Below are 27,194 nucleotides of genomic sequence, written 5' to 3'. Positions count from 1 at the left end.
TAGAATTTAAGTTCAGCTTGCCTGTTAAATACCAAAATGATAGTCTTCAGTAACTTACCAGTAGCTTTACAACCATATGACAGCTCCAATAAGCCCCTTATGATTAACTCGAGGCTTGTAGAATCATTACTATTTTATTATTCAGTTCATTGTTTGCTGTAAGGGAACTATGGACATTACCACCTGAAATAAACAAAATGAATGAACACGTATTTTGTGTCAGTAATAGTTGAACTTCCCATCACTAGAGAAAGACACCATAACAGCTGGCTAACTGATTTACCGAGCAGCACGCCGTCTAATATACCTGTGATGCGGATAAAAGTCTACATCGACTGTAGTTACCCATTTCACACTTAAGGACCTAGTTGACAGTTGTGCCCTTAATTGACATGGCACTATTACAAGTTATGGTAAAGGACCTCTGTGGAGGATGTAATGTCCTTTATAAACCTCATGTTAAACTTCTATTGTTATGACCTTCAGTAGGTCTACAAGTGTCAGTATTTATCACTGGGTATTGAGATGCTCAGTAAGACAGAGCAAAGAACCTGAATAGACTGTCACAACATCCATTACAAGTCAATGCTTTTTCTTTTTATTGTTTTACAAGACGCCTTGCCTCCAATACAATAGTGTTGTCAACAAAAACACCTCAATGTTAAAGCTGTGTTGCACTGCACCAGTTTAACACTCTCCCCTCCCTATATATGCAAAGCCAGTAGGATCTATCAGAGAAGCCAGGAGTCCTGGTCTGAGGCTGGAGGCCGTAGCCTGGGGATGGAAGTGGTTTAGCTCTGGCCTCCCAGGGTGTGCTTGTCAAACAGGTACTCTGCCATCTTGTTTTTGACAGCATCCATCTTGGTGAGGTTGGTGATGTGGTCACCCAGCTTCTTAATGGCCTCCACCTGTTCGTTCAGGTAATGGGTCTCCAGGAAGTCACACAGCTAAAGAGGGAAAACACAGGTCAGACAAGAGAATAACTACAGACTATTGTAGATACAGTAACACACAAGAGCCTGGTGGTAATGGCATAAGTGCAGAGTGTTTCCAGCTTTTTTAACTAGGCAAGTCAATTAAGAATAAATTCTTCTTGTAAATAACATTCTCATGTGGAACAGTGGGTTAACTGCCTTGTTCAGGGGCAGAACATGTTTCTACCTTGTCAGCCAATGGATTCAATCCAGCATCCTTTGTTACTGGCGCAATGGTCTAACCACTAGACAACCTGCCACCCTTCATGCAAACTTATGCATTAGCTGCATTGTGTGTGTATAGTGTGCATCTGTGGACTATTGTGTGCGTGTGAAGCAGGTCACACAATCTTGTGTCATTAGTTATCAGAGCTACAACAACCTGATCATCTCCTGGGACAGTACCTGTGTTCTATGTGATATATACATGTGATGTGCAGATCCACCATAACTTACATGGGGGTCATCCTTGTCAGTGGCAATCTTGTGCAGGTCCAGCAGGGCCTGGTTCACATTCTTCTCCAGCTGCAGAGCACACTGCATGGCCTCCAGCCCATTGCCCCACTCATCACGTTCTGGCTTCTACACAGGACAGAAAACACAGAAGTGTTAGGGACTACTAGCAGACATTAAGGTTAGGATAAAGTGAACAGAGTTACACCCCTCACACTGTCAGTTCAGTGGTTAGAGGCAGAATGTTCAGAACTACTCCAGGTTCTCTACATCAACTTAATGCTGTAGACACTCTCCTCCATGGAGTAAAGACATTTCTATCAGTCTATAATCTAAATGCGTCTTTCGATGCTCAGGGGCTCACCTTGATGTCCTGTAGTAAAATGCGTCCACCTCTCTTGTTCTGGAAGGAGAGTAGCTTGTCGGCGTGCTCCCGCTCCTCGTCGCTGTTCTCCTTGAAGAAATGCGCGAAGCCAGGCAGAGCCACATCGTCACGGGAGAAATAGAAAGCCTGGGTGGATAAACATAAAACAGTGTGTTTAGAAGAAAAAAAATATGACAGCATGCTGTTCTTGTTGTGGCAACTAAATTGATGACTAAGGCATGAATCAGTCTAGTCCGTAGTCTACTTGGTAACCTGACAAGTAACCCGTCAAGAAGTTGTTACGCGCTCTGTCCAAGGTAGGATAGATTCCCGGCTTCATTTGAATGCTGTATCTACCTGAAAGCTCTTAACAAAGTAATTGGTCATCTTGGTAGACTCCTTACCATTGAAGTGTAGGTGTAGGAGGCAAACATCTCCATGTTGATCATCCGGTTGATGGCAGATTCGCAATCGTGGTGATAGTTCTGGCGGATCTGAGACTCCATCTTGGCAGATTTTCTTTTATATCAAAATGAAATGTACAAAAATAAAGTTAAGTCGACTATTTTGCTATTACAGTTAAAGTAAGTGTTACGTTATCAATCCGGAATGTTCTATAATGCGGGACGAAGGCAGAGGAGTTCCGTTCAATCACTGTTGAAGCAAGAACTTCTTCATGCGTCTTCTCAGACTTGTGAAGTGGAAAGAGCCTTGTTCCCTCTATTTATTGTTCCGAACGGAACGCGTCAGTGAAATCCACCCTCACAGAGCGTAGCCAATCACCTTTAGAATTTCAACAGGAACTAGGCGGATCATTTGACGACGAGCCCACTCATACACCTCATGACCTAAAGCAATGATTATTTATTATATTAACAAGAGAGACGAGTGACCACTCTAACAATGGAAATACATGTGCTCAACGATTGAAGACAGGCAAGATTCTAACCAATGAGAGGGCAGGTACGCGTGTAAACAACACGCACAACTCAAAGTCGTTTTTCTCAAAGTTGCCGGAATGCCACGTGCATCAACATATAATTTATATGTCGGCGTTTGTAAAAGCTTTTGTAAAAGCTTAAACATTACGGAACTTCTATTCGATCAAAATCCTTAACTAATTTGACACTCTGTTATATACCTCCACTCATAAATGTCATTATCTCACGCGGACAGATTTTGGGCGGAGTAAATGCTCTCGTCTTGACCTCTTCATCTCGGTCTGTAATTTTATATATATATATATATATATATATATATATATATATATATATATATATATATATATTTTTTTTACTTTGTTTAATACAAAGTAACATTTTACTGGAAACAACTAAAGCAGTAGTATCAGCCAAAAGCAATGCTACAGTGCAGGTCTAACTACAGCGCTTATTGTTGAAAAAGGTGTGTGTGTTATATCCTTAGAAGAAAATAGGAAGAATTTGAACACTCATTCTAATATTGGGCTAATTGATAAATAGTCTATGTCTACATTTGATTTAGGATATAAAAGGAATCGAACGTTGAGACGCAGTTCTGTAAACTTCTGTTTCATTCTCTAAGAGCACATGTTTCAATAGCACATGTAGCTTAATTATGTACCTTTTCCAGAATGCAGTCAAAAGAAAAACTGTAGGGTTTATCACACTTTTTTAAAAATCAATTCAATTTTCAGTATGAGGTATGGGACTACAGTAGTGGACAGAGAAATAAATGCTGGCTTTTGTAGAAATGGTATTTGAGTCATTAGGTTTCGTTTTCAAATGACATATTGTAGTTGACAAATGGTCTATCAAAGTTGATTACATTAGCCTAGAAATAACTACACAGAATCAGTAGCTACATACATCTAACAATACATAGGTTATTAAGCTAAAACTGTGAAGTGGAAAACTTTTTACAGCTAATGAAAATCAAAGACTACAGTAATAAAGTAACCTTCCTAAGAACTTCAGTTCACATGACCTGATCTTCCACAACTGTTGACAGGGTGCTTTCAGGGTGCTGGGTTATTGTTCAGTACATCCATGTAGATGCAACATCACTGGTATTCATAAGAACTAGAGCTGTGTTCGAATACTCATACTTACCGCACTAACCATACTATTTGTGACGTAAGTGGAGTATGTAGTATGGTTATTGGCCATAGTATGGATATAGTTAGTATGCCAGAAGTTCCCGGATGTCGTACTAAATTAGCCAAAATACGACGTTTACAAGCAGTGGACATTATTTCCCTGCTTTCAGGGCCCATAATGCAATTCTTCAGAAAACGGGCGTGGCTTCACAACGTTTTCAGATTTACAATTTCATTGCTTTAACTAACTATGACAAATGTTAAGAAAATGTTCAGCGACGTAATTAATTTTCAAATAAATTACGTTACAATTCTTTAGCAACGCTATACTTACGAACCGCATAGCATATCATTACAGTAGTATGTACCGTTATGTTAACTAGCTACCTAACATACATTTAGTTGGCTATTAAGACATCAGGCTTAGCTAAGTGGCATAGTCATTCTCAATGGACATAGTTAATTTGCTCTGGCTATCTACTCCGATTTCAGAGCACTCTCATCTGAGTGTGCCAAAGCGCAGATGAATTGATGAATTTACAAACGTAACACCCATTGAATATAACGGGTGTCAGTAAATGTCTGCAAAAAAAGAGTAATTCAATTGTTGCCAGCACCACAGTTACAGTCACCAATGCTCTGGATAACATGAAAACAGCCTAACCAGCTCTGCTCGGTCGAGTAAAATGGTCAGAGTGAGGTATTCTCTCATTTGTGTCTGGAAGTAGCTAGCAAGCTAGCCAAAGTTAGCCAGTTAGCTTGGGTGCTTGACTGCCGTTGTGAGGTCAGAATGCTCGGATCATCCCTACTCCTCGGCCAGAGCGTCCAGTGTGGGCTCTGAATGCTCAGAGAGCAAAACACTTTGAATTTATGAACGGACAATCTGACAACGCTCTGAATTTACAAACGCCCAGAGCGTACTCTGGCACTCCAGATTGAATTTACAAACACATCTGAAATCGTATGATGTCTTGCTAGTAATTTTTTATGCTAACAAGCTGGCAAGAGGTTGCATATCAACAGCATCAGCTTCCGGTAGACAGTCGAAGTGCTAGTAAGCTCAACTTTAAAGTTTACAGTTCTTTTACAGTATACTCAAATGTAACCTTTATTTAAACTAGGCAAGTCAGTTAAGAACAAATTCTTATTTTCAATGACGGCCTACTCCAGCCAAACCCGGACGATGCTGGACCCAATCACAGCCCAGTTACAGCAGTACTATAGTGACGCCGCTTGCACTGAGTTACAGTGCCTTAGACCGCTGCGCCATTAGGGAACCCTATGAACTAATAGTAAAAAGTATGTAGTATACAGTATGTTAGTATGGGTATTCGAACACAGCTTAGGTCTTCTGGGGCAGTATGCATCAAGCCTCTTAGAGTAAGAGTGCGGATTTAGGATCAGTTTAGCCTTTTAGATGACATTGAATAACATTACATGGACGGGGAAGCTCCTCCCCCCAGCCTCCACTGATTTATACAGTCCCTGGTAACCCTGTAACCTAAAAATACAGGCATAACCCCGTAACCTAACTCCTAACCTTAACCCTTAACCCCTAGCCTAACTAACTTTAGCCACCTAGCTAACATTAGCACCTAGCCACCGACCTAAAGTTAGTCACAACAAATTGGAATTCGTATCATATGTTTAGCAAATTGTAACATATTGTACAAATTGCAATTCGTAACATATTGTACAAATTACAATTCATAAAATATAATACGAAATTGATGATGGACATCCACAAATTAATACATACCATACAAAACATATCATACTAATTGGAGTATCTCAAATTTACTTTTACTATGTTACGGCTACCCCTGAGTCCAGGTTGTGACCTTATTTTTGCAGAAGGGCAAACATAGCATTAAAATTGAAATTGGCAAAGAATTGTCTTAATTTTTTTATGCAAATCTTTTCTGTAATGTTCAACCCCGAGAACCTGTGTTAAGTCACAACCGGGTCCATCATGTGACCAGCCGCACAAAGTTATAAACAGCAATACTGTAAATGGTTAACCATTACATAACTCTTTCTATTTAAGTTCTGGAGGGTGACACAGTGTTTTTAATCTGTACTCTTTCCCTCTCCCTCTCTCTCCTTATTGCTCCCTCCCACTATTATAACCAGGGGCGCAACTTTGGTTTTAGATGTGGGGGGGACATACATATATATATATATTTTTTGGGGGGGTCGAATAAACACTGCAAACAGCCTACCCGACTGCTCAGAGGGATCCGCATGGTCCTAAAGCACACCTTTGCCTCGTTCTGTATCACATTCCAATGATAAAACTAGGGGGGGGGACATGTCCCCCCTGTCCCCAGTGAAATTTGTGCCCCTGATTTTTCCTGTCATAACCTCCTGTTGGTTCTACTACAGTATGGAATGACTTAGGCTCTGCCCTGGCTGTATTTCTGCCTTGTTGTTGTGACTCAGCATTCTGGAGTCTCAAGCAGAGAGAGAAGAGGAAGCTAGACAGCCCACTCCTTCATTTTCTCCCCCAATGGAAGTCAATTAACTAAGCAGAACACTGTCATGTTGTTGTCTGCTTAAGGAACCATCCCCTTAAGCAGACAGTGGTCAACGGCCTGAGTGAACTATCTTCATTTATCCACCATCGTTGTTCTAGAGGTAGTTATGTTCTGTTATCACAGTGAAGATGGTGGAAGGAGGCGCAGTTTTGTGACTGCAGAAACAGACATGAGGGGTGATGAATGGATGAAGACTGGCTGATACCAGATTTGAAGAAAAGGAAAAAGGGAAGAAGGAGAGAACAGCAGGAACATATACTATACTATGCAACTTACATATACTGTGTAACTTACTAAGGCATTTTTAAACAAATAGCTGTGAATGGTTGTTTCTGGTGAATTGAAGGGAAAATACAACAACCCTCCTGAAAATGTTGTCAATTTCGTCAATCAGAACTCAAATACCAATATTTTTCTGTATTACTTTAAACTGTTGGTCTAACTATAACAGTTCAGAAAGTCACCACCAATGTCAAAACCCATTATTCTATTTATGAACCCTTCACCATGTTTGGGTAGTACATGGTCTTTAAATGACTCATTTCTTTATATATATTAGTATTTTATTTTTCTTTATTGAGATATCAAGTTACGAATGAGAGGGGGGTGACAGAAATGTAGAGGAATACAGATATGAAGGAGTAGGCAGGGTTTGAATCCATGCTGCAAAGGGCCATGTGCAGCATTACCACTAGACCAGACTATGGCACAAAATGAATAATGTCTAATACTCAATTAACTTAAAAGGAGTCGATGCACTCAAAGTCAAGAAACTGCTGACTTGATTACACTATTTAATTGCAGTATCAATTCTTTAAAAAGTATACATACATACATACATACATACATACATACATACATACATACATACAGACATACATACATACATACATACATACATACATACATACATACATACATACATACATACATACATACATACATACATACATACATACATACATACATACATACATACATACATACATACATGGTTGTAAAGGAAATCATGTCCAGTCCTAATAAGCTGAAGATTCTATCATGAATAAAATTAAACAAGTATTGTGTTAGTCTACCTGAAAACAGAGAGGCTGATTACTTTGTTGTTGTGAAAGTGAACTGGGATAGAAATACATTATCAATCCAATTAAAGTGAGTGCCGTGATGCCAACTTTGGACCAACTACATTGAGTGTAAAGGCTTGGATAGGCCTATGGCTCAGAATATGGAATAGAATGTGAATGGTGGGCTACTCTCTCAAGTATTAATTCAAATATGCAGTAGCCTATAGGTTGTGGGCAGAAGCCCAAAAAACGTGAAGTTGATCGATCCCCATCGAGGGAGGAGCAGATTTTTTATATTTGACAGTAAAACATTCTTATAATAACTATAACATTTGTTGGCACCTTCAATTCTTGCACATTTTCTCATAAAAAGTATATTTTAACACGGCTTCTATCTAGGATGTAAACACAGTCTCAAGTGAGGTCTGAAAACTCAAACTGCTTGCTGTATGTGTTTGATGAACTCCCAAAGACTGAAATAAGATCAACATCTGTTTTTGAATGCACTTGAAATATTCAGCATGCAATACAAATTGTCCTATGAAGAGGTAACTCCGTTCACCATTTAGATTTTTTGTTGTTTTTTAAGTTAGCCAATGTTTGTTTGACTAGCCTAGCCTGCTACTGTAAATGTCAATTTCCCTGCTCATGAGGCTTGTGTTTCATTAGCTATCTTTCAGTGACATTTTTGTTGCTGTCATGTTTTCACCTGATTATGTCTCTTTTCAAGTAACAAGCTGCAGGCTTGAAGATACATTCAATCATATACTTTACGTAGAAAGCCAAGCAAAGCGTTTAGATAGAAAGATGTGTGTGTCATGTATGCTAGAATGTACGTTTAAAAACGAAGTTGCATATGCAAATTAGCCAACACAGCATATCCTACATATATACTGTAGCATACACAAACACTAGAGAAAACTCAGAAAGATATATTTATTTACTATCATCTGTGTTGTCTCTGGTATTTCTAGAACCACCTGTAACTGGAAACGGACATGTTTAAGATAACTGGTTTCCAGAATTGGGAACCAAGAGAGTACAGCCAATAGCAGGTTAGTTGTAGAATCTATTGCAGTGTTTTGATTAGGCAAACCTGTAATGTCCAGAAATGCTGGATAACAACAATCTTTGGTTATATCATATCTAGTGTAGCTACAATTTATAGATTTTTTTATGCCATGGGGCAGAGAGAAAGAATTCGCTATATTAGAGCTCAGGGACTCTTAATTGCGAGGGTTGAGTTTGACAATAGCCAGTGAAAATCAGAGCGCCATATTCAAAACCACAAATCTAATCATTTCTATTTCTAAAACATAGGACTATTTTACACCATTTTATAGATACACTTCTCTTGAATCGAACCACGTTGTCCGATTTCAAAAAGGCTTTACAGCGAAAGCAAAACATTAGATTATGTTAGGAGAGTACATCGACAAATAACCACACAGCCATTTTCAAAGCAACTACATGCATCACAAATACCCAAAACACAGCTAAATGCAGCACTAACCTTTGACGATCATCAGATGACACTCCTAGGACATCATGTTACACAATACATGCATTTTTTTGTTCGATAAAGTTAATATTTATATATAAAAACAGCATTTTACATTGGCGCGTGACATTCAGAAAATATTTTCCCTCAAATACTGCCGGTGAATCAGCACCACAATTTACAAAAATACTTGTCATAAACGTTGATAAAATATTAAACTATCATTCAAAGAATTATAGATGAACATCTCCTTTATGCTAACACTGTGAAAGATTTCAAAAAAGTTTCACGAGGAAAGCACTCTTTGCAATAATCTGAGTACTGAGCTCAGAAAAATACACTAGGCTATACAGATAGCTGCCATTTTGGAGTCATCTAAAATCATAAATTGCATTAGAAATATTCCTTTACCTTTGATGATCTTCATCAGAAGGCACTTCCAGGAATCCCAGGTCCACAATAAATGTTGTTTTGTTCGATAAACTCCATAATTTATGTCCAAATAACTCCTTGTTGTTCGCGCGTTCAGTTCAGCTACTCCAAATGTAGGAAGCGTGCGGACAATGTCACGACGAAAAGAAAAAGAAAGTTGTATTTACCTTCGTTCAAACATGTCAAACGTTGTAAAACATCAATCTTTAGGGCCTTTAGAATGTGAAGATTCAGTAATATTTCAACCGGACGGTTCCTGTGTCTTGAAAAACGTTTTGGAACAGAGGATCCTCCCTCGTGGACGCGCACCAATGAAGTGATGTCCTTCCCTGGGTGACCAACTTCTCAGCCTTCTCATTCGGTCTCTGTTCATCGTAGACGCCTCAAACAACTTTGTAAAGACTGTTGACATCTAGTGGAAGCCTTAGGAAGTGCACAATTATTACTACGTCACTGTGTGTTCAATAGGAAACGACTTGAAGAGAGCCCATGCATCCAGATTTCCACTTGCTGGTAAGATTTCTCTCAGGTTTTTGCTTGCCATATGAGTTCTGTTATACTCACAGACATCATTCAAACAGTTTTAGAAACTCCAGAGTGTTTTCTATCCAAATCTACTAATAATATGCATATCCTAGCTTCTGAGTTTGAGTAGGAGGCAGTTTAATATGGGCACATATTTTTTCCGAAAATGTCAATACTGCCCCCTATCCTTAAAGAGCTGTAAGAAGTTGAAGGAAAGAAATTCCACTAATTAACTTTTACGAAGGCACACCTGTTATTTGAAATGCATTCCAGGTGACTAACTCATGAAGCTGGTTGAGAGAATGCCAAGAGTGTGCAAAGCTGTAATCAAGGCAAAGGGTGGCTACTTTGAAGAATCTCAAAAATAAAATATATTTTGATTTGTTTAACACTTTTTTTGGTTAGTACATGATTCCATATGTGTTATTTCATAGTTTTGATGTCTTCACTATTATTCTACAATGTAAAATAAAGAAAAACCCTTGAATGAGTAGCTGTGTCCAAACTTTTGACTGGTACTATTTTCTGGAGACTGAGACAGGGGTGGTCGGGGGTAATTTCCTCACTAACAATCACCTCTTTCAGTTGTCGGGTGTTGAGAGCCGCCATGTTCCCACAGATTAATTGTGAATGGGCAGAATATGCCAGCTGCTGGAGCGAAATAGACCTGCTATTGTTCCTTGTTAGACAGTGAACGTCCCACACCTGAATGTGATGTTGAAAATGATTTGAAAATAAGTCTGTTAATTCATAGATATTTATCAAAATAAAGCCATGTTTCAATGCATGTCAAGGGAACCGGAAGTGAGACGTGTAGGCTTGCCTTGGTGTGAGGTTTTGATAACCATGTAAATCTCTCTCGGACAAGGTGACTTTTATCAATAGACTCACTGAATAAATGTGTTTGGCACTTTATAAAGATGAAACGATCTCCTGCTGCTACCCGAAGCCAAGGTATATTGAAGTTCCTGAAAAGGTTAGTCCAGTAATGTTTGTTGGCATATTATTTTATTTCCACCTCTGGTGGTTATTTACAAATGTTTGTCGTGCAAATTTCACTGTCTTAAAAATAAACATGTTTGTCCAACCATTACACATGGATGGCTAATGCAGAAAGAATGAATTGATGGATTCTAGCTAACACAACCAGAACTTTCACATATACAGAGACAGGCAGCTATCATGGCATCAGTCTTTTTCGACTAGCTAGTGTATAGTGACACCTACTGATATGAACTGGTAAAGCAAGTTTGGTTAGAATAGTTAATCAAACACAAGAGTATGCTGTCCATTGAAGTTGTTGTCTCTGGCTCTTTTGGTATCAGATTCAGAATGAGTAAGAGCAAGGTTTGTGGTAGTTTGAAAGAGTTTGATCCACCTTAGGCCAGGAGTGTTTCCAATCCACATAACCTGACAAGAAAACTCTCAGTCCTATAGTCATAGCACAGACGAAAAGGGAAGCTACCTAAAACAATAATATTTTGTCATGGCCTACGAATAGGACCCAGAGTTAAACCTGACCAGGTCATGAAATCAGGAAACACTCTAGGCCCCAGAAAAGACACTTACACATTTTGCCACACCACCTTGGGACCTATGGTGTCAACCTCTGGCAGATGACATGCAGTTCAAGAACGATTAATTATTTTGGAACAGGAGAGATTGACTTCATCACTACACAACTCAGACACCAATGCATACCCCACAAGACATGCCACCAGGCCTCTTCACAGTCCCCAAGTCCAGGACAGACTATGGGCGGTGCACAGTACTACATAGAGCCATGACATGGCTACTATTCCACATCAAGTAACTCATGCAAGCAGTAAAATCATATTTTAAGAAATAGATAAAAATACACCTTATGAGACAGCAGGGACTGTGAAGAGACACATAGGCACAGACACAATAACATATGCACTACATGGATGTTGTGTTGTAGATATGTGGTAGTAGAGTAGTGGCCTGAGGGAAAACCCTTAATGTGTTGTGAAATGTTTAGTAATGTAATGTTAGATTTATTGTATAGAACTGCCTTTATTTTGCTGGACCCCATGAAGAGTAACTGCTGCCTTGACAGCAGCTAATTGGGATCTGTGTGGCCTCATCACATGTAAAATATATTTTCAAACATGACAAAGCTGCTAAACATTATCCTAAATATAAACCATCTTAGTGAATAACAAAACCATCTTTTAATAAAATGTACTCAATTTTAGTATGTCAATACTTCTTGGTTGTAGATGGTGGCAGTTGTGAAGAGAAAAAAAAAAAAGGCAATTATTTAAAATGCCATTTCTGATTAGATGCTTTTCTCATTAGGCTATTTTCCCCTTTAACCAAATGGTCTACCCACTAGATACTCATTTACTATATGGACACATTACAAATGTCTAGCAATATCTTTTTGAGTTTAAGAATTAAAGTTCAGCTTGCCTGTTAATTACCAAAATTAAAGTCTTCAGTAATTTACCAGTAGCTTTGCAACCACATGACAGCTCCAATAAGCCCCTTATGATGAACTAGAGGCTTGTAGAATCGTTACTATTTGGAGTATTCAGTTGATAGTTTGCTGTAGGGGAACTATGGACATTACCACCTGAAATAAACAAAATGAATGAAGATGTATTTGGTGTCAGTAATAGTTTAACTTCCCATCACTAGAGAAATGCGCCATAATAGCTGGCTAACTGATTTACCGAGCAGAACGCAAGGGTTTGATTGCCCTCTAATAAACTTGTGATGCAGAGTCAAAGTCTACATCAACTGTAGTTACCCATTTCACTCTTAAGGACCTAGAGTTGACAGTTGGGCCCTTAATCAACATGGCACTATTACAAGTAATGGTAAAGGACAACCTCTGGAGGATGTAATGTCCTTTAAGAACCTCATGTTAAACTTTTCCTATTGTTATGACCCTCAGTAGGTCTACAATTGTCAGTATTTATCACTAGGAAATTGAGATGCTCAGTAAGACAGAGCAAAACCTGAATAGACTGTTACAACATCCATTACAAGTCAATGCTTTTTCTTTTTATTGTTTTACAAGATGCCTTGCCTCCAATACAATAGTGTTGTCAACAAAAACAACAATGTTACAGCTGTGTTGCACTGCACCAGTTTAACACTCTCCCCTCCCTCTAAACACAAAGCCAGTAGGATCTATCAGAGAAGCCAGGAGTCCTGGTCTGAGGCTGGATGCTGTAGCCTGGGGATGGAAGTGGTTTAGCTCTGGCCTCCCAGGGTGTGCTTGTCAAACAGGTACTCTACCATCTTGTTTTTGACAGCATCCATATTGGTGAGGTTGGTGATGTGGTCACCCAGCTTCTTAATGGCCTCCACCTGCTCATTCAGGTAATGGGTCTCCAGGAAGTCACACAGCTAAAGATGGAAAACATAGGTCAGACAAGAGAATAACTACAGACTATTGTAGATACAGTAACACAAGAGCCTGGTGGTAATGGCATAAGTGCAGATAATGAGGGGTCTGCAGTTTTTTTTTTTTAAAGACAAGTCAGTTAAGAACAAGTTCTTATTTACAATGACATCCTAACGTGAAACAGTGGGTTAACTGCCTTGTTCAGGGGAAGAACATATTTTTACCTTGTCAGCTCGGGGATTCGATCCAGCAACCTTTTGGTTACTGGCCCAACGCTCTAACCGCCAGACAACCTGCCGCCCTTTATGCATTAGCTGCATTGTGTGTATAGTGTGCATCTGTGGACTATTGTGTGTGTGTTAAGGTCACACAATCCTGTGTCAATAGTTATCAGCGTTACAACAACCTGATCATCTCCTGGGACAGTACCTGTATGATATATACATGTGATGTGCAGTTCCACCATAACTTACATGGGGGTCAACCTTGTCAGAAGCAATCTTGTGCAGGTCCAGCAGGGCCTGGTTCACATTATTCTCCAGCTGCAGAGCACACTGCATGGCCTCCAGCCCATTGCCCCACTCATCACGTTCTGTCTTCTACACAGGACAGAGTGAACACAGAAGTGTTAGGGACTACTAGCAGACATTAAGGTTAGGATAAAGTGAACAGAATTACACCCCTCACACTGTCAGTTCAGTGGTTAGAGGCAGTATGTTCAGGACTACTCCAGGTTCTCTAGATCAACTTAATGCTGTAGACACTCTCCTCCATGGAGTAAAGACATTTCTATCAGTCTATAATCTAAATGCGTCTTTCGATGCTCAGGGGCTCACCTTGATGTCCTGGAGTAAAATGCTTCCACCCCTCTTGTTCTGGAAGGAGAGTAGCTTGTCGGCGTGCTCCCGCTCCTCGTCGCTGTTCTCCTTGAAGAAATGCGCGAAGCCAGGCAGAGCCACATCGTCACGGGAGAAATAGAAAGCCTGGGTGGATAAACATAAAAAATGTCTGTTTAGAAGAAGAAAAAAATATGACAGCATTCTGTTCTTGTTGTGGCAACTAAATTGATGACTAAGGCATGAATCAGTCTAGTCCGTAGTCTACTTGGTAACCTGACAAGTAACCCGTCAAGGAGTTGTTACGCGCTCTGTCCAAGGTAGGATAGATTCCCGGCTTCATTTGAATGTTATATCTACCTGAAAGCTCTTAATAACAAAGTAAAACTCATGAACTTCTGGGTGTTCATTTTCTTGGCTTTTTAATTGTCTAGGCCTGTAGAAAAGACAGGTGAAAAATGGCATTTAGGCCCAGGAATAATAATACACAGGTAGATCAACAAAACGGTCATCTTGGTAGACTCCTTACCATTGAAGTGTAGGTGTAGGAGGCAAACATCTCCATGTTGATCATCCGGTTGATGGCAGCTTCGCAATCGTGGTGATAGTTCTGGCGGATCTGAGACTCCATCTTGGCAGACTTTCTTTTATATCTTTTTTCATCTTAAAAGAGACGACTATTAATGTTAATCTGAGAGACTCTGATATTATGTTTTATTTTGGTCCAAATGATATGGACCCTGATTTAACTTTCATTGTTCATTAGTTTATCTTTCATGGAAGCTTCTTTATCCATAAAATGAAGTGGGCAGAGAACAAAACCCTCTTCACATTATTTAAGATAGAATTTAAATATCATTTTGAAATGATCAGTAAATGTAAAAACAAAAAAGCATTATGCACCATAAAGAGACTCATATCTCCCTCACTAACTTTAAACATCAGCTGTCAGAGCAGGTCACAGATCACTGCACCTGTACATAGCCCATCTGTAAGTAGCCCATCCAACTACCACATCCCCATATTGTTACTTATTTTTTTGCTCCTTTCCACCCCAGTATCTCTATTTGCACATTAATCTTCTGCACATCTATCACTCCAGTGTTTAATTGCTAAATTGTAATCACTTCGCCACTATGGCCAATGTATTGCCCTACCTCCCTAATCTTACCTCATTTGCACACACTGTATATAGATTTTTTTCTATTGTGTTATTGACTGTACGTTTGTTTATTCCATGTGCTACTCTGTGCTATTGTTTGTGTCGCACTGCTTTGCTTTATCTTGGCCAGGTCGCAGTTGTAAATGATTACTTGTTCTCAACTGGCCTACCTGGTTAAATAAAGGTGAAGTAAAAACATTTAATAAAAAGTGTTTAACAAATTGAAAAGGAATCTTGATATTTAATACCCCTGTCTGTTAGGTTTATGTACTTTTCTTTGTATATTTTTGGTATTGTTGTGTTCATAATTATTAATAAAAAAAAATATATATAAAAAATAAATGATGATCCCACTCATTCACATGACCTAAATCCAAGACATTTATTATATTGACGAGAGAGCCGAGTGACCCATCTAACAATGGAAATACATGTGCTCAACGATTGAAGACAGTCAAATTCAGGTGGGACCATTCTAGCCAATGAGAGGGCAGGCACAGGTGTGAACAACACGCAGAACTAAACGTTGTTCTTCTTAAAGTTTCCGGAATGCCACGTGCATCCACATATATTAGTACATTTGTTAAAGCTTAAACATTACGAAACTTCTATTCGATCAAAATCCGCAAGTAATTTGACACTGTTATATACCTCCACACAAAAACAGTCTTATCTCACACGGACAGATTTTGGGTGGAGTAAATGCTCTCGCCTCGTCCTCATCTTAATCTATTTAAAAAAAATTACTTTGTTTATTACGAGAGCGGATACATTTCATTGTTTTAACTAATTATGACAAAAGTTAAGAAAATGTTGAGCGATGTAATGACTTTTCAAGTAAGTTACGCTACACGTTATGTCTGATGTTGGCTGACAATTATTTAGCTACGCTATCCTTACGAACCGCATAGCATATCATTACAGCAGTTTGTACCGGTATGTTAGCTAGCTACCTAACGTAAAGTTAGTTGGCTATTAATACATCAGGATTAGCTAGGTGGTATAGTGATTATGCGTTCTCAATGGACACTGGAAGTAGCTAGCAAGCTAGCCAAAGTTAGCCAGTTACCTTGGGTGCTTGACTGCCGTTGTGAGGTCAAAATGCTCGGATCAACTCTACTCCTCGACCAGAGCGGCCAGTGTGGGCTCTGAACGCTCCGAGAGCGAACGCTCTGAATTTACGAACGGACAATCTTTACGAACGGACAATCTGACCACTCTCTGAATTTACGAAGGCCCAGAGCATACTCTGGCACTCCAGCTTGAATTTACAAACACACCAGAAATCGTATGATGTCTAGCTAGTAATTTGTTATGCTAACAAGCTAGCAAGACGTTGCATAGCAACAGCATCAGCTTCTGGTAGACAGGCGAAGCCCTAGTAAGCTCAACTAAAAGTTTACAGTAATTTTACAGTATACTCAAATGTAACCTTTATTTCACTAGGCAAGTCAGTTAAGAACAAAATCTTATTTTCAATGACGGCCTACTCCAGAAAAACCCAGACGACACTGGGGTCAATCACAGCCAGATGTGATACAGCCTGGATTCAAACCAGGTACTATAGTGACGTCGTTTGCACTGAGATGGAGTGCCTTAGACCGCTGCGCCACTCGGGAGCCCTATGAACGAATAGTATTTAGTTTGCAGTATGTTCTCATTAAGTATGTAGTATACAGTATGTTAGTATGGGTATTCAAACACAGCTTAGGTCTTCTTCTGGGGCAGTATGCATCAAGCCTCTCAGAGTAAGAGTGCCGATTAAGGATCAGTTGAGCCTTCTGGATCACATTGAATAAGCTCCTCCCCCCAGCCTCCACTGTTTTATACAGCCCCTGGTCTTTCCTGGCCTAGTATGTAAGGTAGTGCCTCTACTCCAATTGTTTGAGGACATGACCCCCTTTCTCCTAAAATGTAAGCCAAAACAGGCTCTATCTATCAGTTTGTCATAACTACTATCTAGGTTCATTGTTTGTTGAAAAATTATGAAGCTGCTTCAAATGGGGGTAGTATGGTTAGTGCAGTTAGAATGAGTATTCGAACACAGCTCTAGTTCTTATGAATACCAGTGATGTTGCAACTACATGGATATACTGAACAATAACCCAGCACCCTGAAAGCACCCTGTCAACAGTTGTGGAAGATCAGGTCATGTGAACTGAAGTTCTTAGGAAGGTTACTTTATTACTGTAGTCTTTGATTTTCATTAGCTGTAAAAAAAAATTCCACTTCACAGTTTTAGCTTAATAACCTATGTATTGTTAGATTTATGTAGCTACTGATTCTGTGTAGTTATTTCTAGGATAATGTAATCAACTTTGATATACCATTTGTCAACTACAATATGTCATTTGAAACCGAAAGGTGTATCATCAACCATTTCTACAAAAGCCAGCCTTTCTTTCTCTGTCCACTACTGTATTCCCATACCTCATACTGAAAATTGAATTGATATAAAAAAAAAGTGTGATAAACCCTACAGTTTTTCTTTTGACTGCATTCTGGAAAAGGTAAATAATTAAGCTAAATGTGCTACTGAAACATGTGCTCTTAGAGAATGAAACAGAAGTTTACAGAACTGCGTCTCAACGTTCGATTCCTTTTATATCCTAAATCAAATATAGACATAGACTATTTCTCAATTAGCCCAATATTACAATGTGTTCAAATTCTTCCTATTTTCTTCTAAGGATATAACACACACACCTTTTTCAACAATAAGCGCTGTAGTTAGACCTGCACTGTAGCATTGCTTTTGGCTGATACTACTGCTTTAGTTGTTTCCAATAAAATGTTACTTTGTAATAAACAAAGTAAAAAAATATTAACACACCGAGATGAAGAGGTCAAGGCGAGAGCATTTATGAGTGGAGGTATTTAAGTGTCAAATTACTTAAGGATTTTTATCGAATAGAAGTTTCGTAATGTTTAAGCTTTTACAAAACCTTTTACAAACGCCGACATATTATATGTGGATGCACGTGGCATTCCGGCAACTTTGAGAAAAACGACGTTTAGTTGTGTGTGTTGTTTACACGCGTACCTGCCCTCTCATTGGTTAGAATCTTGCCTGTCTTCAATCGTTGAGCACATGTATTTCCATTGTTAGAGTGGTCACTCGTCTCTCTTGTTAATATAATAAATAATCATTGCTTTAGGTCATGAGGTGTATGAGTGGGCTCGTCGTCAAATGATCCGCCTAGTTCCTGTTGAAATTCTAAAGGTGATTGGCTACGCTCTGTGAGGGTGGATTTCACTGACGCGTTCCGTTCGGAACAATAAATAGAGGGAACAAGGCTCCTTCCAGTTCACAAGTCTGAGAAGACGCATGAAGAAGTTCTTGCTTCAACAGTGATTGAACGGAACTCCTCTGCCTTCGTCCCGCACTATAGAACATTCCGGATTGATAACATAACACTTACTTGAACTACAATAGCAAAATAGTCTGAGAAACCCTATTTTTGTACCTTTCATTTCAATATGAAAGCATCTGCCAAGATGGAGTCTCAGATCCGCCAGAACTATCACCACGATTGCGAAGCTGCCATCAACCGGATGATCAACATGGAGATGTTTGCCTCCTACACTTCAATGGTAAGGAGTCTACCAAGACGACCGTTTTGTTGATCTACCTGTGTATTATTATTCCTGGGCCTAAATGCCATTTTTCACTTGACTTTTCTACAGGCCTAGACAATTAATAGTCAAGAATTTTAACTCACTGACGTTCATATTTCAGTTTTACTTTGCAATTAAGAGCTTTCAGGTAGATATAGCATTCAAATGAAGCCGGGAATCTATCCTACCTTAGACAGAGCGCGTAACAACTCCTTGACGGGTTAATTGTCAGGTTACCAAGTAGACTACGGACTAGACTGATTCATGCCTTTGTCATCAAGTTTAGTTGCAAGAACAGAATGCCGAGTCACGTTCGGCATGTCATTTTTTTTCTAACAACCACTTATGTTTATCCACCCAGGCTTTCTATTTCTCCCGTGACGATGTGGCTCTGCCTGGCTTCGCGCATTTCTTCAAGGAGAACAGCGACGAGGAGCGGGAGCACGCCGACAAGCTACTCTCCTTCCAGAACAAGAGAGGTGGACGCATTTTACTCCAGGACATCAAGGTGAGCCCCTGAGCATCGAAAAACACATTTAGATTGTAGGCTGATGGAAAATGTCTTTATTCCATGGAGGAGTGTCTACAGCGTTAAGTTGCTCTAGAGAACCTGGAGTAGTCCTGAACATTCTGTTTCTAACCACTGAACTGAAAGTGTGAGGGGTGTAACTCTGTTCACTTTATCCTAACTTTAACATCTGCTAGTAGTTCCTAACACTTGTGTTCACTCTGTCCTGTGTAGAAGCCAGAACGTGATGAGTGGGGCAATGGGCTGGAGGCCATGCAGTGTGCTCTGCAGCTGGAGAAGAATGTGAACCAGGCCCTGCTGGACCTGCACAAGATTGCCTCTGACAAGGTTGACCCCCATGTAAGTTATATTGGAACTGCACATCACATGTATATATCACATAGAATACAGGTACGGTCCCAGGAGATGATCAGGTTGTAGCTCTGATAACTAATGACACAGGATTGTGACCTGCTTCTTCACACGCACACAATAGTCCACAGATGCACACTTTACACACAATGCAGCTAATGCATAAGTTTGCATACGGGGCGGCAGCTTGCCTAGTGGTTAGAGCGTTGGGCCAGTAACCAAAAGGTTGCTGGATCGAATCCCCGAGCTGACAAGGTAAAAATATGTTCTTCCCGTGAACAAGGCAGTTAACCCAGTGTTTTATGTTAGGATCTCATTGTAAATAAGAACTTGTTCTTAACTGACTTGCCTAGTGAAAAAAGCTGCAAACACATTATCGGTACTTATGCCATTACCACCAGGCTCTTGTATATTACTGTATCTACAATAGTCTGTAGTTATTCTCTTGTCTGACCTGTGTTTTCCCTCTTTAGCTGTGTGACTTCCTGGAGACCCATTACCTGAATGAGCAGGTGGAGGCCATTAAGAAGCTGGGTGACCACATCACCAACCTCACCAAGATGGATGCTGTCAAAAACAAGATGGCAGAGTACCTGTTTGACAAGCACACCCTGGGAGGCCAGAGCTAAACCACTTCCATCCCCAGGCTACGGCATCCAGCCTCAGACCAGGACTCCTGGCTTCTCTGATAGATCCTACTGGCTTTGTGTTTAGAGGGAGGGGAGAGTGTTAAACTGGTGCAGTGCAACACAGCTTTAACATTGAGGTGTTTTTGTTGACAACACTATTGTATTGGAGGCAAGGCGTCTTGTAAAACAATAAAGGAAAAAGCATTGACTTGTAATGGATGTTGTAACAGTCTATTCAGGTTCTTTGCTCCGTCTTACTGAGCATCTCAATACCCAGTGATAAATACTGACAATTGTAGACCTACTGGTGACTGAGGGTCATCAACTTCTATTGTTAACATGAGGTTTATAAAGGACATTACCTCTGACCACAGAGGGTGTCCTTTACCATAACTTGTAATGGTGCCATGTCAATTAAGGGCACAACTGTCAACTCTAGGTCCTTAAGTGTGAAATGGGTAACTACAGTTGATGTAGACTTTGACTCTGCATCACAAGTTTATTAGAGGGCAATCAAACCCTTGGGTTCTGCTCGGTAAATCAGTTAGCCAGCTGTTATGGTGCATTTCTCTAGTGATGGGAAGTTACACTATTACTGACACATCTTCACTCATTTTGTTTGTTTCAGGTGGTAATGTCCATAGTTCCCCTACAGCAAACTATGAACTGATTACTCCAAATAGTAATGATTCTACAAGCCTCTAGTTCACCATAAGGGGCTTATTGGAGCTGTCATATGGTTGCAAAGCTACTGGTAAATTACTGAAGACTTTAATTTTGGTAATTAACAGGCAAGCTGAACTTTAATTCTAAAACTGAAAAAGATATTGCTAGACATTTGTAATGTGTCCATATAGTAAATGAGTATCTAGTGGGAAGACCATTTGGTTAAAGGGGAAAATAGCCTAACGAGAAAAGCGTCTAATCAGCAATGGCATTTTAAATAATCGCCTTTTTTTTCTTCACAACTGCCACCATTTACAACCAAGAAGTATTGACATGGTAAAATAATTGAGTACATTTTATTAAAAGATGGGTATGTTATTCACTAAGATGGTTTATATTTAGGATAATGTTTAGCAGTTGTCATGTTTGAAAATATACTTTACATGTGATGAGGCCACACAGGGCCAGAGATATGTGATAATCTGACATATCCAAAAAGCCCACTAGATGGCATCTGATTCATTTGTAAATTCCATAATTGACCAACATTTGTATTTGTTATGGATCCCTATTAGCTGCTGTCAAGGCAGCAGTTACTCTTCATGGGGTCCAGCAAAATAAAGGCAGTTCTATACAATAAATCTAACCTTACATTACTAAACAGATTTCACAACACATTAAGGGTTTTCTCTCAGGCCACTACTCTACTACCACATATCTACAACACAACAATCATGTGTGTGTGTCTATAGTGCATATGTTATTGTGTCTGTGTATGTGTCTCTTCACAGTCCCTGCTGTCTCATAAGGTGTATTTTTATCTATTTTTTTATAATATGATTTTACTGCTTGCATGAGTTACTTGATGTAGAATAGTAGCCATGTCATGGCTCTATGTAGTACTGTGCACCTCCCATAGTCTGTTCTGGACTTGGGGACTGTGAAGAGGCCTGGTGGCATGTCTTGTGGGGTATGCATTGGTGTCTGAGTTGTGTAGTGATGAAGTCAATCTCTCCTCTACTCTGAGCCATGAGAGATTGACATTCATATTAATGTTTGCTCTCTGTGTACATTTAAGGGTGAGCCGTGCTGCCCAGTTCTGGGGCAATTGTAATTTTCCTAAGTCCTTCTTTGTGGCACCTGACCACACGATTGGACAGTAGTCCATTTGGGGTGTTTCTCCCATTCTTCTCTGCAGATCCTCTCAAGCTCTCAGCTCTGTCAGGTTGGATGGAGAGAGTCGCTAGACAGCTATTTTCAGTTCTCTCCAGAGATGTTCGATCGGGTTCATGTCCGGGCTCTGGCTGGGCCACTCAAGGACATTCAGAGACTTTTCCCGAAGCCACTCCTGCATTGTCTTGGCTGTGTGCTTAGGGTCGTTGTCCTGTTGGAAGGTGTACCTTCGCCCCCAGTCTGAGGTCCTGAATGCTCTGGAGCAGGTTTTCATCAAGGATCTCTCTGTACTTTTCTTTGTTCATCTTTCCCTCGATCCTTACTAGTCTCCCAGTCCCCTGCCGCTGAAAAACATTCCCACAGCATGATGCTGCCATCACCATGATTCACCGTAGGGATGGTGCCAGGTTTCCTCCAGATGTGACACCATTCATTCAGGCCAAAGAGTTCAGTCTTGGTTTCGTCAGACCAGAGAATCTTAATTCTCATGGTCTAAGTGTCACGCCCTGATCTGTTTCACCTGTTCTTGTGATTTTCTCCACCCCCTCCAGGTGTCAATTATTTTCCCTGGTGTATTTTCCCTGTGTTTCCTGTCTCTCTGTGAAGATTCGTAATGTCATGTCAACCAGCGTGTTTTTCCCATGCCCCTGCTTTTTCTGATCTCTCTTTTGCCAGTCCTCCCGGTTTTGACCCTTGCCTGCCCTGACTCTGAACCTGCCTGCCTGCCTGACCTGACCTCGAGCCTGCCTGCCACTCTGCACCTCCTGGACTCTGACCTTGTTATGATCTTTTTGCCTGTCCACGACCATTCTCTTGCCTGCCCCTTGGATACTAATAAATATCAGAGACTCAAACCAACTGCCTCTCGTGTCTGCATCTGGGTCTCGCCCTGTGCCCTTATACTAAGAGTCCTTTAGGTGCCTTTTGGCAAACTCCAAATGGGCTGTCATGTGCCTTTTACTGAGAAGTGGCTTCTGTTTGGCCACTCTACCATAAAGGCCTGATTGCTGATGCAGAGATGGTTGTCCTTCTGGAAGGTTCTCCCATCTCTACAGAGGAACTAACCCCCTTAATAAGATAGATTTTTTTGTTGTTGTTAATATCCTGAACAAATATTGTAATCAATGTTCTGCAACATATGCTTCAACAATTAATGTATTTGCTGTGCTAGACCTAAGGGATAATGTTAGCTTCATAATTGTTATTTTATGTTCAAAATCTAGAAAACCATGCCAGATTGCTAACTAAATTAGCCCTGGAGCATTTAATATGGCTATACAACAAAACAAAAATATGTTTGGAGATTTGTATTACACATTTATGAATCATCTAAATGTTAGCATTAAACAATCAAGGCCTTTAAACACTTGTTTGACTATAATTGTACAAATGTACCGCCTTTTATGGTGTCTGACGGAGTTGACATAAATCCACTTAGTTGCATTTAATGAACAAATAGGAGGTTGTTCCTTTACATGGTGTTAATAGCTGATACTTTGGTCTGTCAAAATATAAACTTCACATTTTGTTAATATTAAGACAAATAATTGTAAAATAAAGTTGATTGTCCAATCTGTTAAGAATCGATGAGCTCTAAAACAGCAACATTTTCGTATCTGCCCCATGGCAAAAAATTATATTGATTGTAGCTACACTAGATATGATATAACCAAAGATTGTTGTTATCCAGCATTTCTGGACATTACAGGTTTGCCTAATCAAAACACTGCAGTAGATTCTACAACTAACCTGGTATTGGCAGTACTCTCTTCATTCCCAATTCTGGAAACCAGATATCTTATACATGTCCTTGTCCAGTTGCAGGTGGTTCTAGAAGTACCAGAGAAAACGCAGATAGATAGCAAAAAATATATATTTCTGAGTTTTCTCTAGTGTTTGTGCATTTGCCTGTTGCCTTTTCTTTGTTGCCTTATACATTTTAGTGCAAGAGTATTCAACTCTTACCCAATGAGGCCTGGAGCCTACTGGTTTTCTGTTCTACCTGATAATTAATTTTTTATTGTTTTCTCCAAGATGGCGTAGCAGTCAGGCATCTTTTGTCTTCGTCTTGTCATGTCCCGTGTATATATATACATTTTTTTTAAATCTTTTTTTCTTCACATATATTTTTTTCTATTTTTCTTAACCCCAACTTCAACATACTTTCCTGCAACCCGCCTCTCCCAATGTGGTATGGATCTACTATTTTCTTTACTTTAGAACCGGAACCCCCAACAGAAGCTAGCCAGCTAACTAGCTACTAGCTAGTAGTCAGCTAGCCACTGCTAGCGGTCATCAGCTAACCTTTAGCCCGGACAACTCCTGCCAGTCTGCACAGCATGATTCAACCCAGAGCTTATCAGACACCTTTTTCTCCATATCTCCGGAATCCTACCGCAAGCTCTGAACCTCTTCACCTGGATCATCGCAGCTAGCTAGCTGCTGTCCTGATTGGCTTCTCCTGGCTAACGTCCCTCTCCCGAAGCAAGCACCAATTAGCCTGGAGCTAGCCTATGCTAGACCCATCTCCCGGCTAGCTGAAGAGGTCCATCAGCCACTCCTTGGGCTACAATACCTATTTTGCCAATTGGCCTGGACCCCTTTTATTGCCGATACGGAGCCCCGCCGATCCATCACGACTGGACTACCGATGTAATCCGCCCGGTGTTTTTCAACAGGCTTCTCCGTCGCGACATGCCCTGAATGCCCATCTGCTAATCTCGGCCCGTTAGCTGTCTAGAGCATACCGGTTTGGTAGCTGAAGTGGTCCATCAGTCAATTTCTTAGGCTACTATACCTATTTTAACAATTGGCATGGATCCTTTTACTACACAGACCCCTGCTGATAAATCACAACTGGTTTGCCGACGTAACCGCATGAGCGGACGACAACAGACTTCTTCCGTCGCGACGTCCCTCTAAGGCCCTTCTGTTGGCCTGCTAGCCCCGGCCCGCTAGCTGTCTGAATCGCCTTGTCTCCAGCCCGTCCAGCTACTCATTGGACCCTACGATCACTCGGCTATGCATGCCTCTCCCTAATGTGAATATGCCTTGTCCATTGCTGTTTTGGTTAGTGATCATTGTCTTATTTCACTGTACAGCCTCCAGCCCTGCTCAATATGCCTCAGCTAACCCTCTTGTCCCACCTCCCAAACATGAGGTGACCTCACCTGGTTTAATTGATGTCTCTGGATACAATACCTCTCTCATCGTCACTCAATGCCTAGGTTTACCTCCACGGTATTCACATCCTACCATACCTTTGTCTGTACATTATGCATTGAATCTATTCTACCGCGCCCAGAAACCTGCTCCTTTTACTCTCTGTTCCAAACGTACTAGACGACCAGTTCTTATAGCCCTTAGCCGTACCCTTATCCTATTCCTCCTCTGCTCCTCTAGTGATGTAGAGTGTTAATCCAGGCCCTGCAGTGCCTAGGTCCACTCCCATTCCCCAGGCGCTCTCATTTGTTGACTCCTGTAACCGAAAAAGCCTTGGTTTCATGCATGTTAACATTAGAAGCCTCCTCTGTAAGTTTGTTTTATTCACTGCTTTAGCACACTCTGCCAACCCAGATGTCCTAGCCGTGTCTGAATCGGCCACGAAAAACCCTGACATTTCAATCCCTAACAATAACATTTTCTGACAAGATAGAACTGCCAAAGGGGGCGGAGTTGTAATCTACAGCAGAAATAGCCTGCAGAGTTCTGTCATACTATCCAGGTCTGTGCCCAAACCATTTGAGCTTCTCCTTTTAAAAATCCACCTTTCCAGAAACAAGTCTCTCACCGTTGCCACTTGCTATAGACCACCTTCTGCCCTCAGCTGTGCCCTGGACACCATATGTGAATTGATTGCCCCGCATCTATCTTCAGAGCTTGCGCTGTTAGGTGACCTAAACTGGAACATGCTTAACACCCCGGCCATCCTACAATCTAAGCTTGATGCCATCAATCTCACACAAATGATCAATGAACCTACCAGGTACAACCCCAAATCCGTAAACACAGGCACCCTCATAGATATCATCCTAACCAATCTGCCCTCCAAATACACCTCTGCTGTCTTCAACCAGGATGTCAGTGATCACTGCTTCATTGCTTGTGTCCGTAATGGGTCTGCGGTCAAACGACCACCCCTCATCACTGCCAAACGCTCCTTAAAACACTTCAATGAGCATGCCTTTCTAATCGACCTGACCGGGGTATCCTGGAAGGATATTGACCTCATTCTGTCAGTAGAAGATGCCTGGTTATTCTTTAAAAGTGCTTTCCTCACAATCTTAAATAAGCATGCCCAATTCAAAAAATGTTGAACCAGGAACAGATACAGCCCGTGGTTCACTCCAGACCTGACTGCCCTTGACCAGCACAAAAACACCACCAATAAATCCCCAATAATTGAGAATTTCAATAAGCATTTTTTTACGGCTGGCCATGCTTTCCACCTGGCCACCCCTACCCTGATCAACAGCCCTGCACCCCCCACCGCAACTTGCCCAAGCCTCCCCCATTTCTCCTTCACCCAAATCCCGATAGCTGGTGTTCTGAAAGAGCTGCAAAATCTGGACCCCTACAAATCAGCAGGGCTAGACAATCTGGACCCTCTCTAAAATTATCCGCCGAAATTCTTGCAACCCCTACTACTAGCCTATTCAACCTCTCTTTTGAATCGTCTGAGATCCTCAAAGATTGGAAAGCTGCCGCGGTCATCCCCCACTTCAAAGGGGGAGACACTCTAGACCCAAACTGCTACAGACCAAAATCTATCCTACCCTGCCTTTCTAAGGTCTTCGAAAACCAAGTTAACAAACAGATCACCGACTAATTCGAATCCCACCGTACCTTCTCCGCTATGCAATCTGGTTTCTGAGCTGGTCATGGGTGCACCTCAGCCATGCTCAAGGTCCTAAACGATATCATA

General features: G+C 40.7%; 3 protein-coding genes across 3 annotated transcripts; 1 reads left to right on the top strand and 2 right to left on the bottom strand.

Moving 5' to 3' along the window:
• Positions 1-575: 575 nt before the first annotated feature.
• Positions 576-2,496, bottom strand: LOC123741665 (ferritin, middle subunit-like). Its single transcript, XM_045714927.1, has 5 exons — positions 2,387-2,496; positions 2,196-2,310; positions 1,792-1,938; positions 1,431-1,556; positions 576-947 (listed from the first exon to the last, which is right to left on the bottom strand). Exons 2-5 carry the CDS (start codon positions 2,295-2,297, stop codon positions 792-794), a joined length of 531 nt encoding a protein of 176 aa, XP_045570883.1. The 5' UTR covers positions 2,298-2,310; positions 2,387-2,496; the 3' UTR covers positions 576-791.
• A 10,442-nt stretch (positions 2,497-12,938) lies between these two features.
• On the bottom strand, positions 12,939-14,805 carry LOC106600955 (ferritin, middle subunit-like). Its single transcript, XM_014192764.2, has 4 exons — positions 14,672-14,805; positions 14,143-14,289; positions 13,780-13,905; positions 12,939-13,308 (listed from the first exon to the last, which is right to left on the bottom strand). The coding sequence occupies exons 1-4, from the start codon at positions 14,771-14,773 to the stop codon at positions 13,153-13,155; spliced, it is 531 nt and encodes a 176-aa protein (XP_014048239.1). The 5' UTR covers positions 14,774-14,805; the 3' UTR covers positions 12,939-13,152.
• Positions 14,806-18,570: 3,765 nt separating this feature from the next.
• On the top strand, positions 18,571-20,646 carry LOC106600952 (ferritin, middle subunit-like). The gene is made up of 4 exons (XM_014192759.2): positions 18,571-18,898; positions 19,284-19,430; positions 19,665-19,790; positions 20,276-20,646. The coding sequence occupies exons 1-4, from the start codon at positions 18,785-18,787 to the stop codon at positions 20,429-20,431; spliced, it is 543 nt and encodes a 180-aa protein (XP_014048234.2). The 5' UTR covers positions 18,571-18,784; the 3' UTR covers positions 20,432-20,646.
• Positions 20,647-27,194: the final 6,548 nt, after the last annotated feature.

The sequence above is a fragment of the Salmo salar genome, chromosome ssa03 (genome assembly GCF_905237065.1).
Source record: "Salmo salar chromosome ssa03, Ssal_v3.1, whole genome shotgun sequence".
Classification (NCBI taxonomy): domain Eukaryota; kingdom Metazoa; phylum Chordata; class Actinopteri; order Salmoniformes; family Salmonidae; genus Salmo; species Salmo salar.
Note: the sequence above shows the minus strand (reverse complement) of the source record. Positions and strands in the feature narration are given on the sequence as shown.

Excerpts from the sequence above, each read along its gene's own strand:
- LOC106600955 (XM_014192764.2), bottom strand. The coding sequence starts at position 14,773 with ATGGAGTCTCAGATCCGCCAGAACTATCACCACGATTGCGAAGCTGCC. Across the intron at positions 13,906-14,142 it reads TTTTACTCCAGGACATCAAG|AAGACAGAACGTGATGAGTG; the intron begins GTGAGCCCCTGA and ends TGTCCTGTGTAG. Across the intron at positions 13,309-13,779 it reads CTGACAAGGTTGACCCCCAT|CTGTGTGACTTCCTGGAGAC; the intron begins GTAAGTTATGGT and ends TTCCATCTTTAG.
- LOC123741665 (XM_045714927.1), bottom strand. The coding sequence starts at position 2,297 with ATGGAGTCTCAGATCCGCCAGAACTATCACCACGATTGCGAATCTGCC. Across the intron at positions 1,939-2,195 it reads CCTACACCTACACTTCAATG|GCTTTCTATTTCTCCCGTGA; the intron begins GTAAGGAGTCTA and ends TTATCCACCCAG. Across the intron at positions 1,557-1,791 it reads TTTTACTACAGGACATCAAG|AAGCCAGAACGTGATGAGTG; the intron begins GTGAGCCCCTGA and ends TGTCCTGTGTAG.
- LOC106600952 (XM_014192759.2), top strand. The coding sequence starts at position 18,785 with ATGAAAGCATCTGCCAAGATGGAGTCTCAGATCCGCCAGAACTATCAC. Across the intron at positions 19,431-19,664 it reads TTTTACTCCAGGACATCAAG|AAGCCAGAACGTGATGAGTG; the intron begins GTGAGCCCCTGA and ends TGTCCTGTGTAG. Across the intron at positions 19,791-20,275 it reads CTGACAAGGTTGACCCCCAT|CTGTGTGACTTCCTGGAGAC; the intron begins GTAAGTTATATT and ends TTCCCTCTTTAG.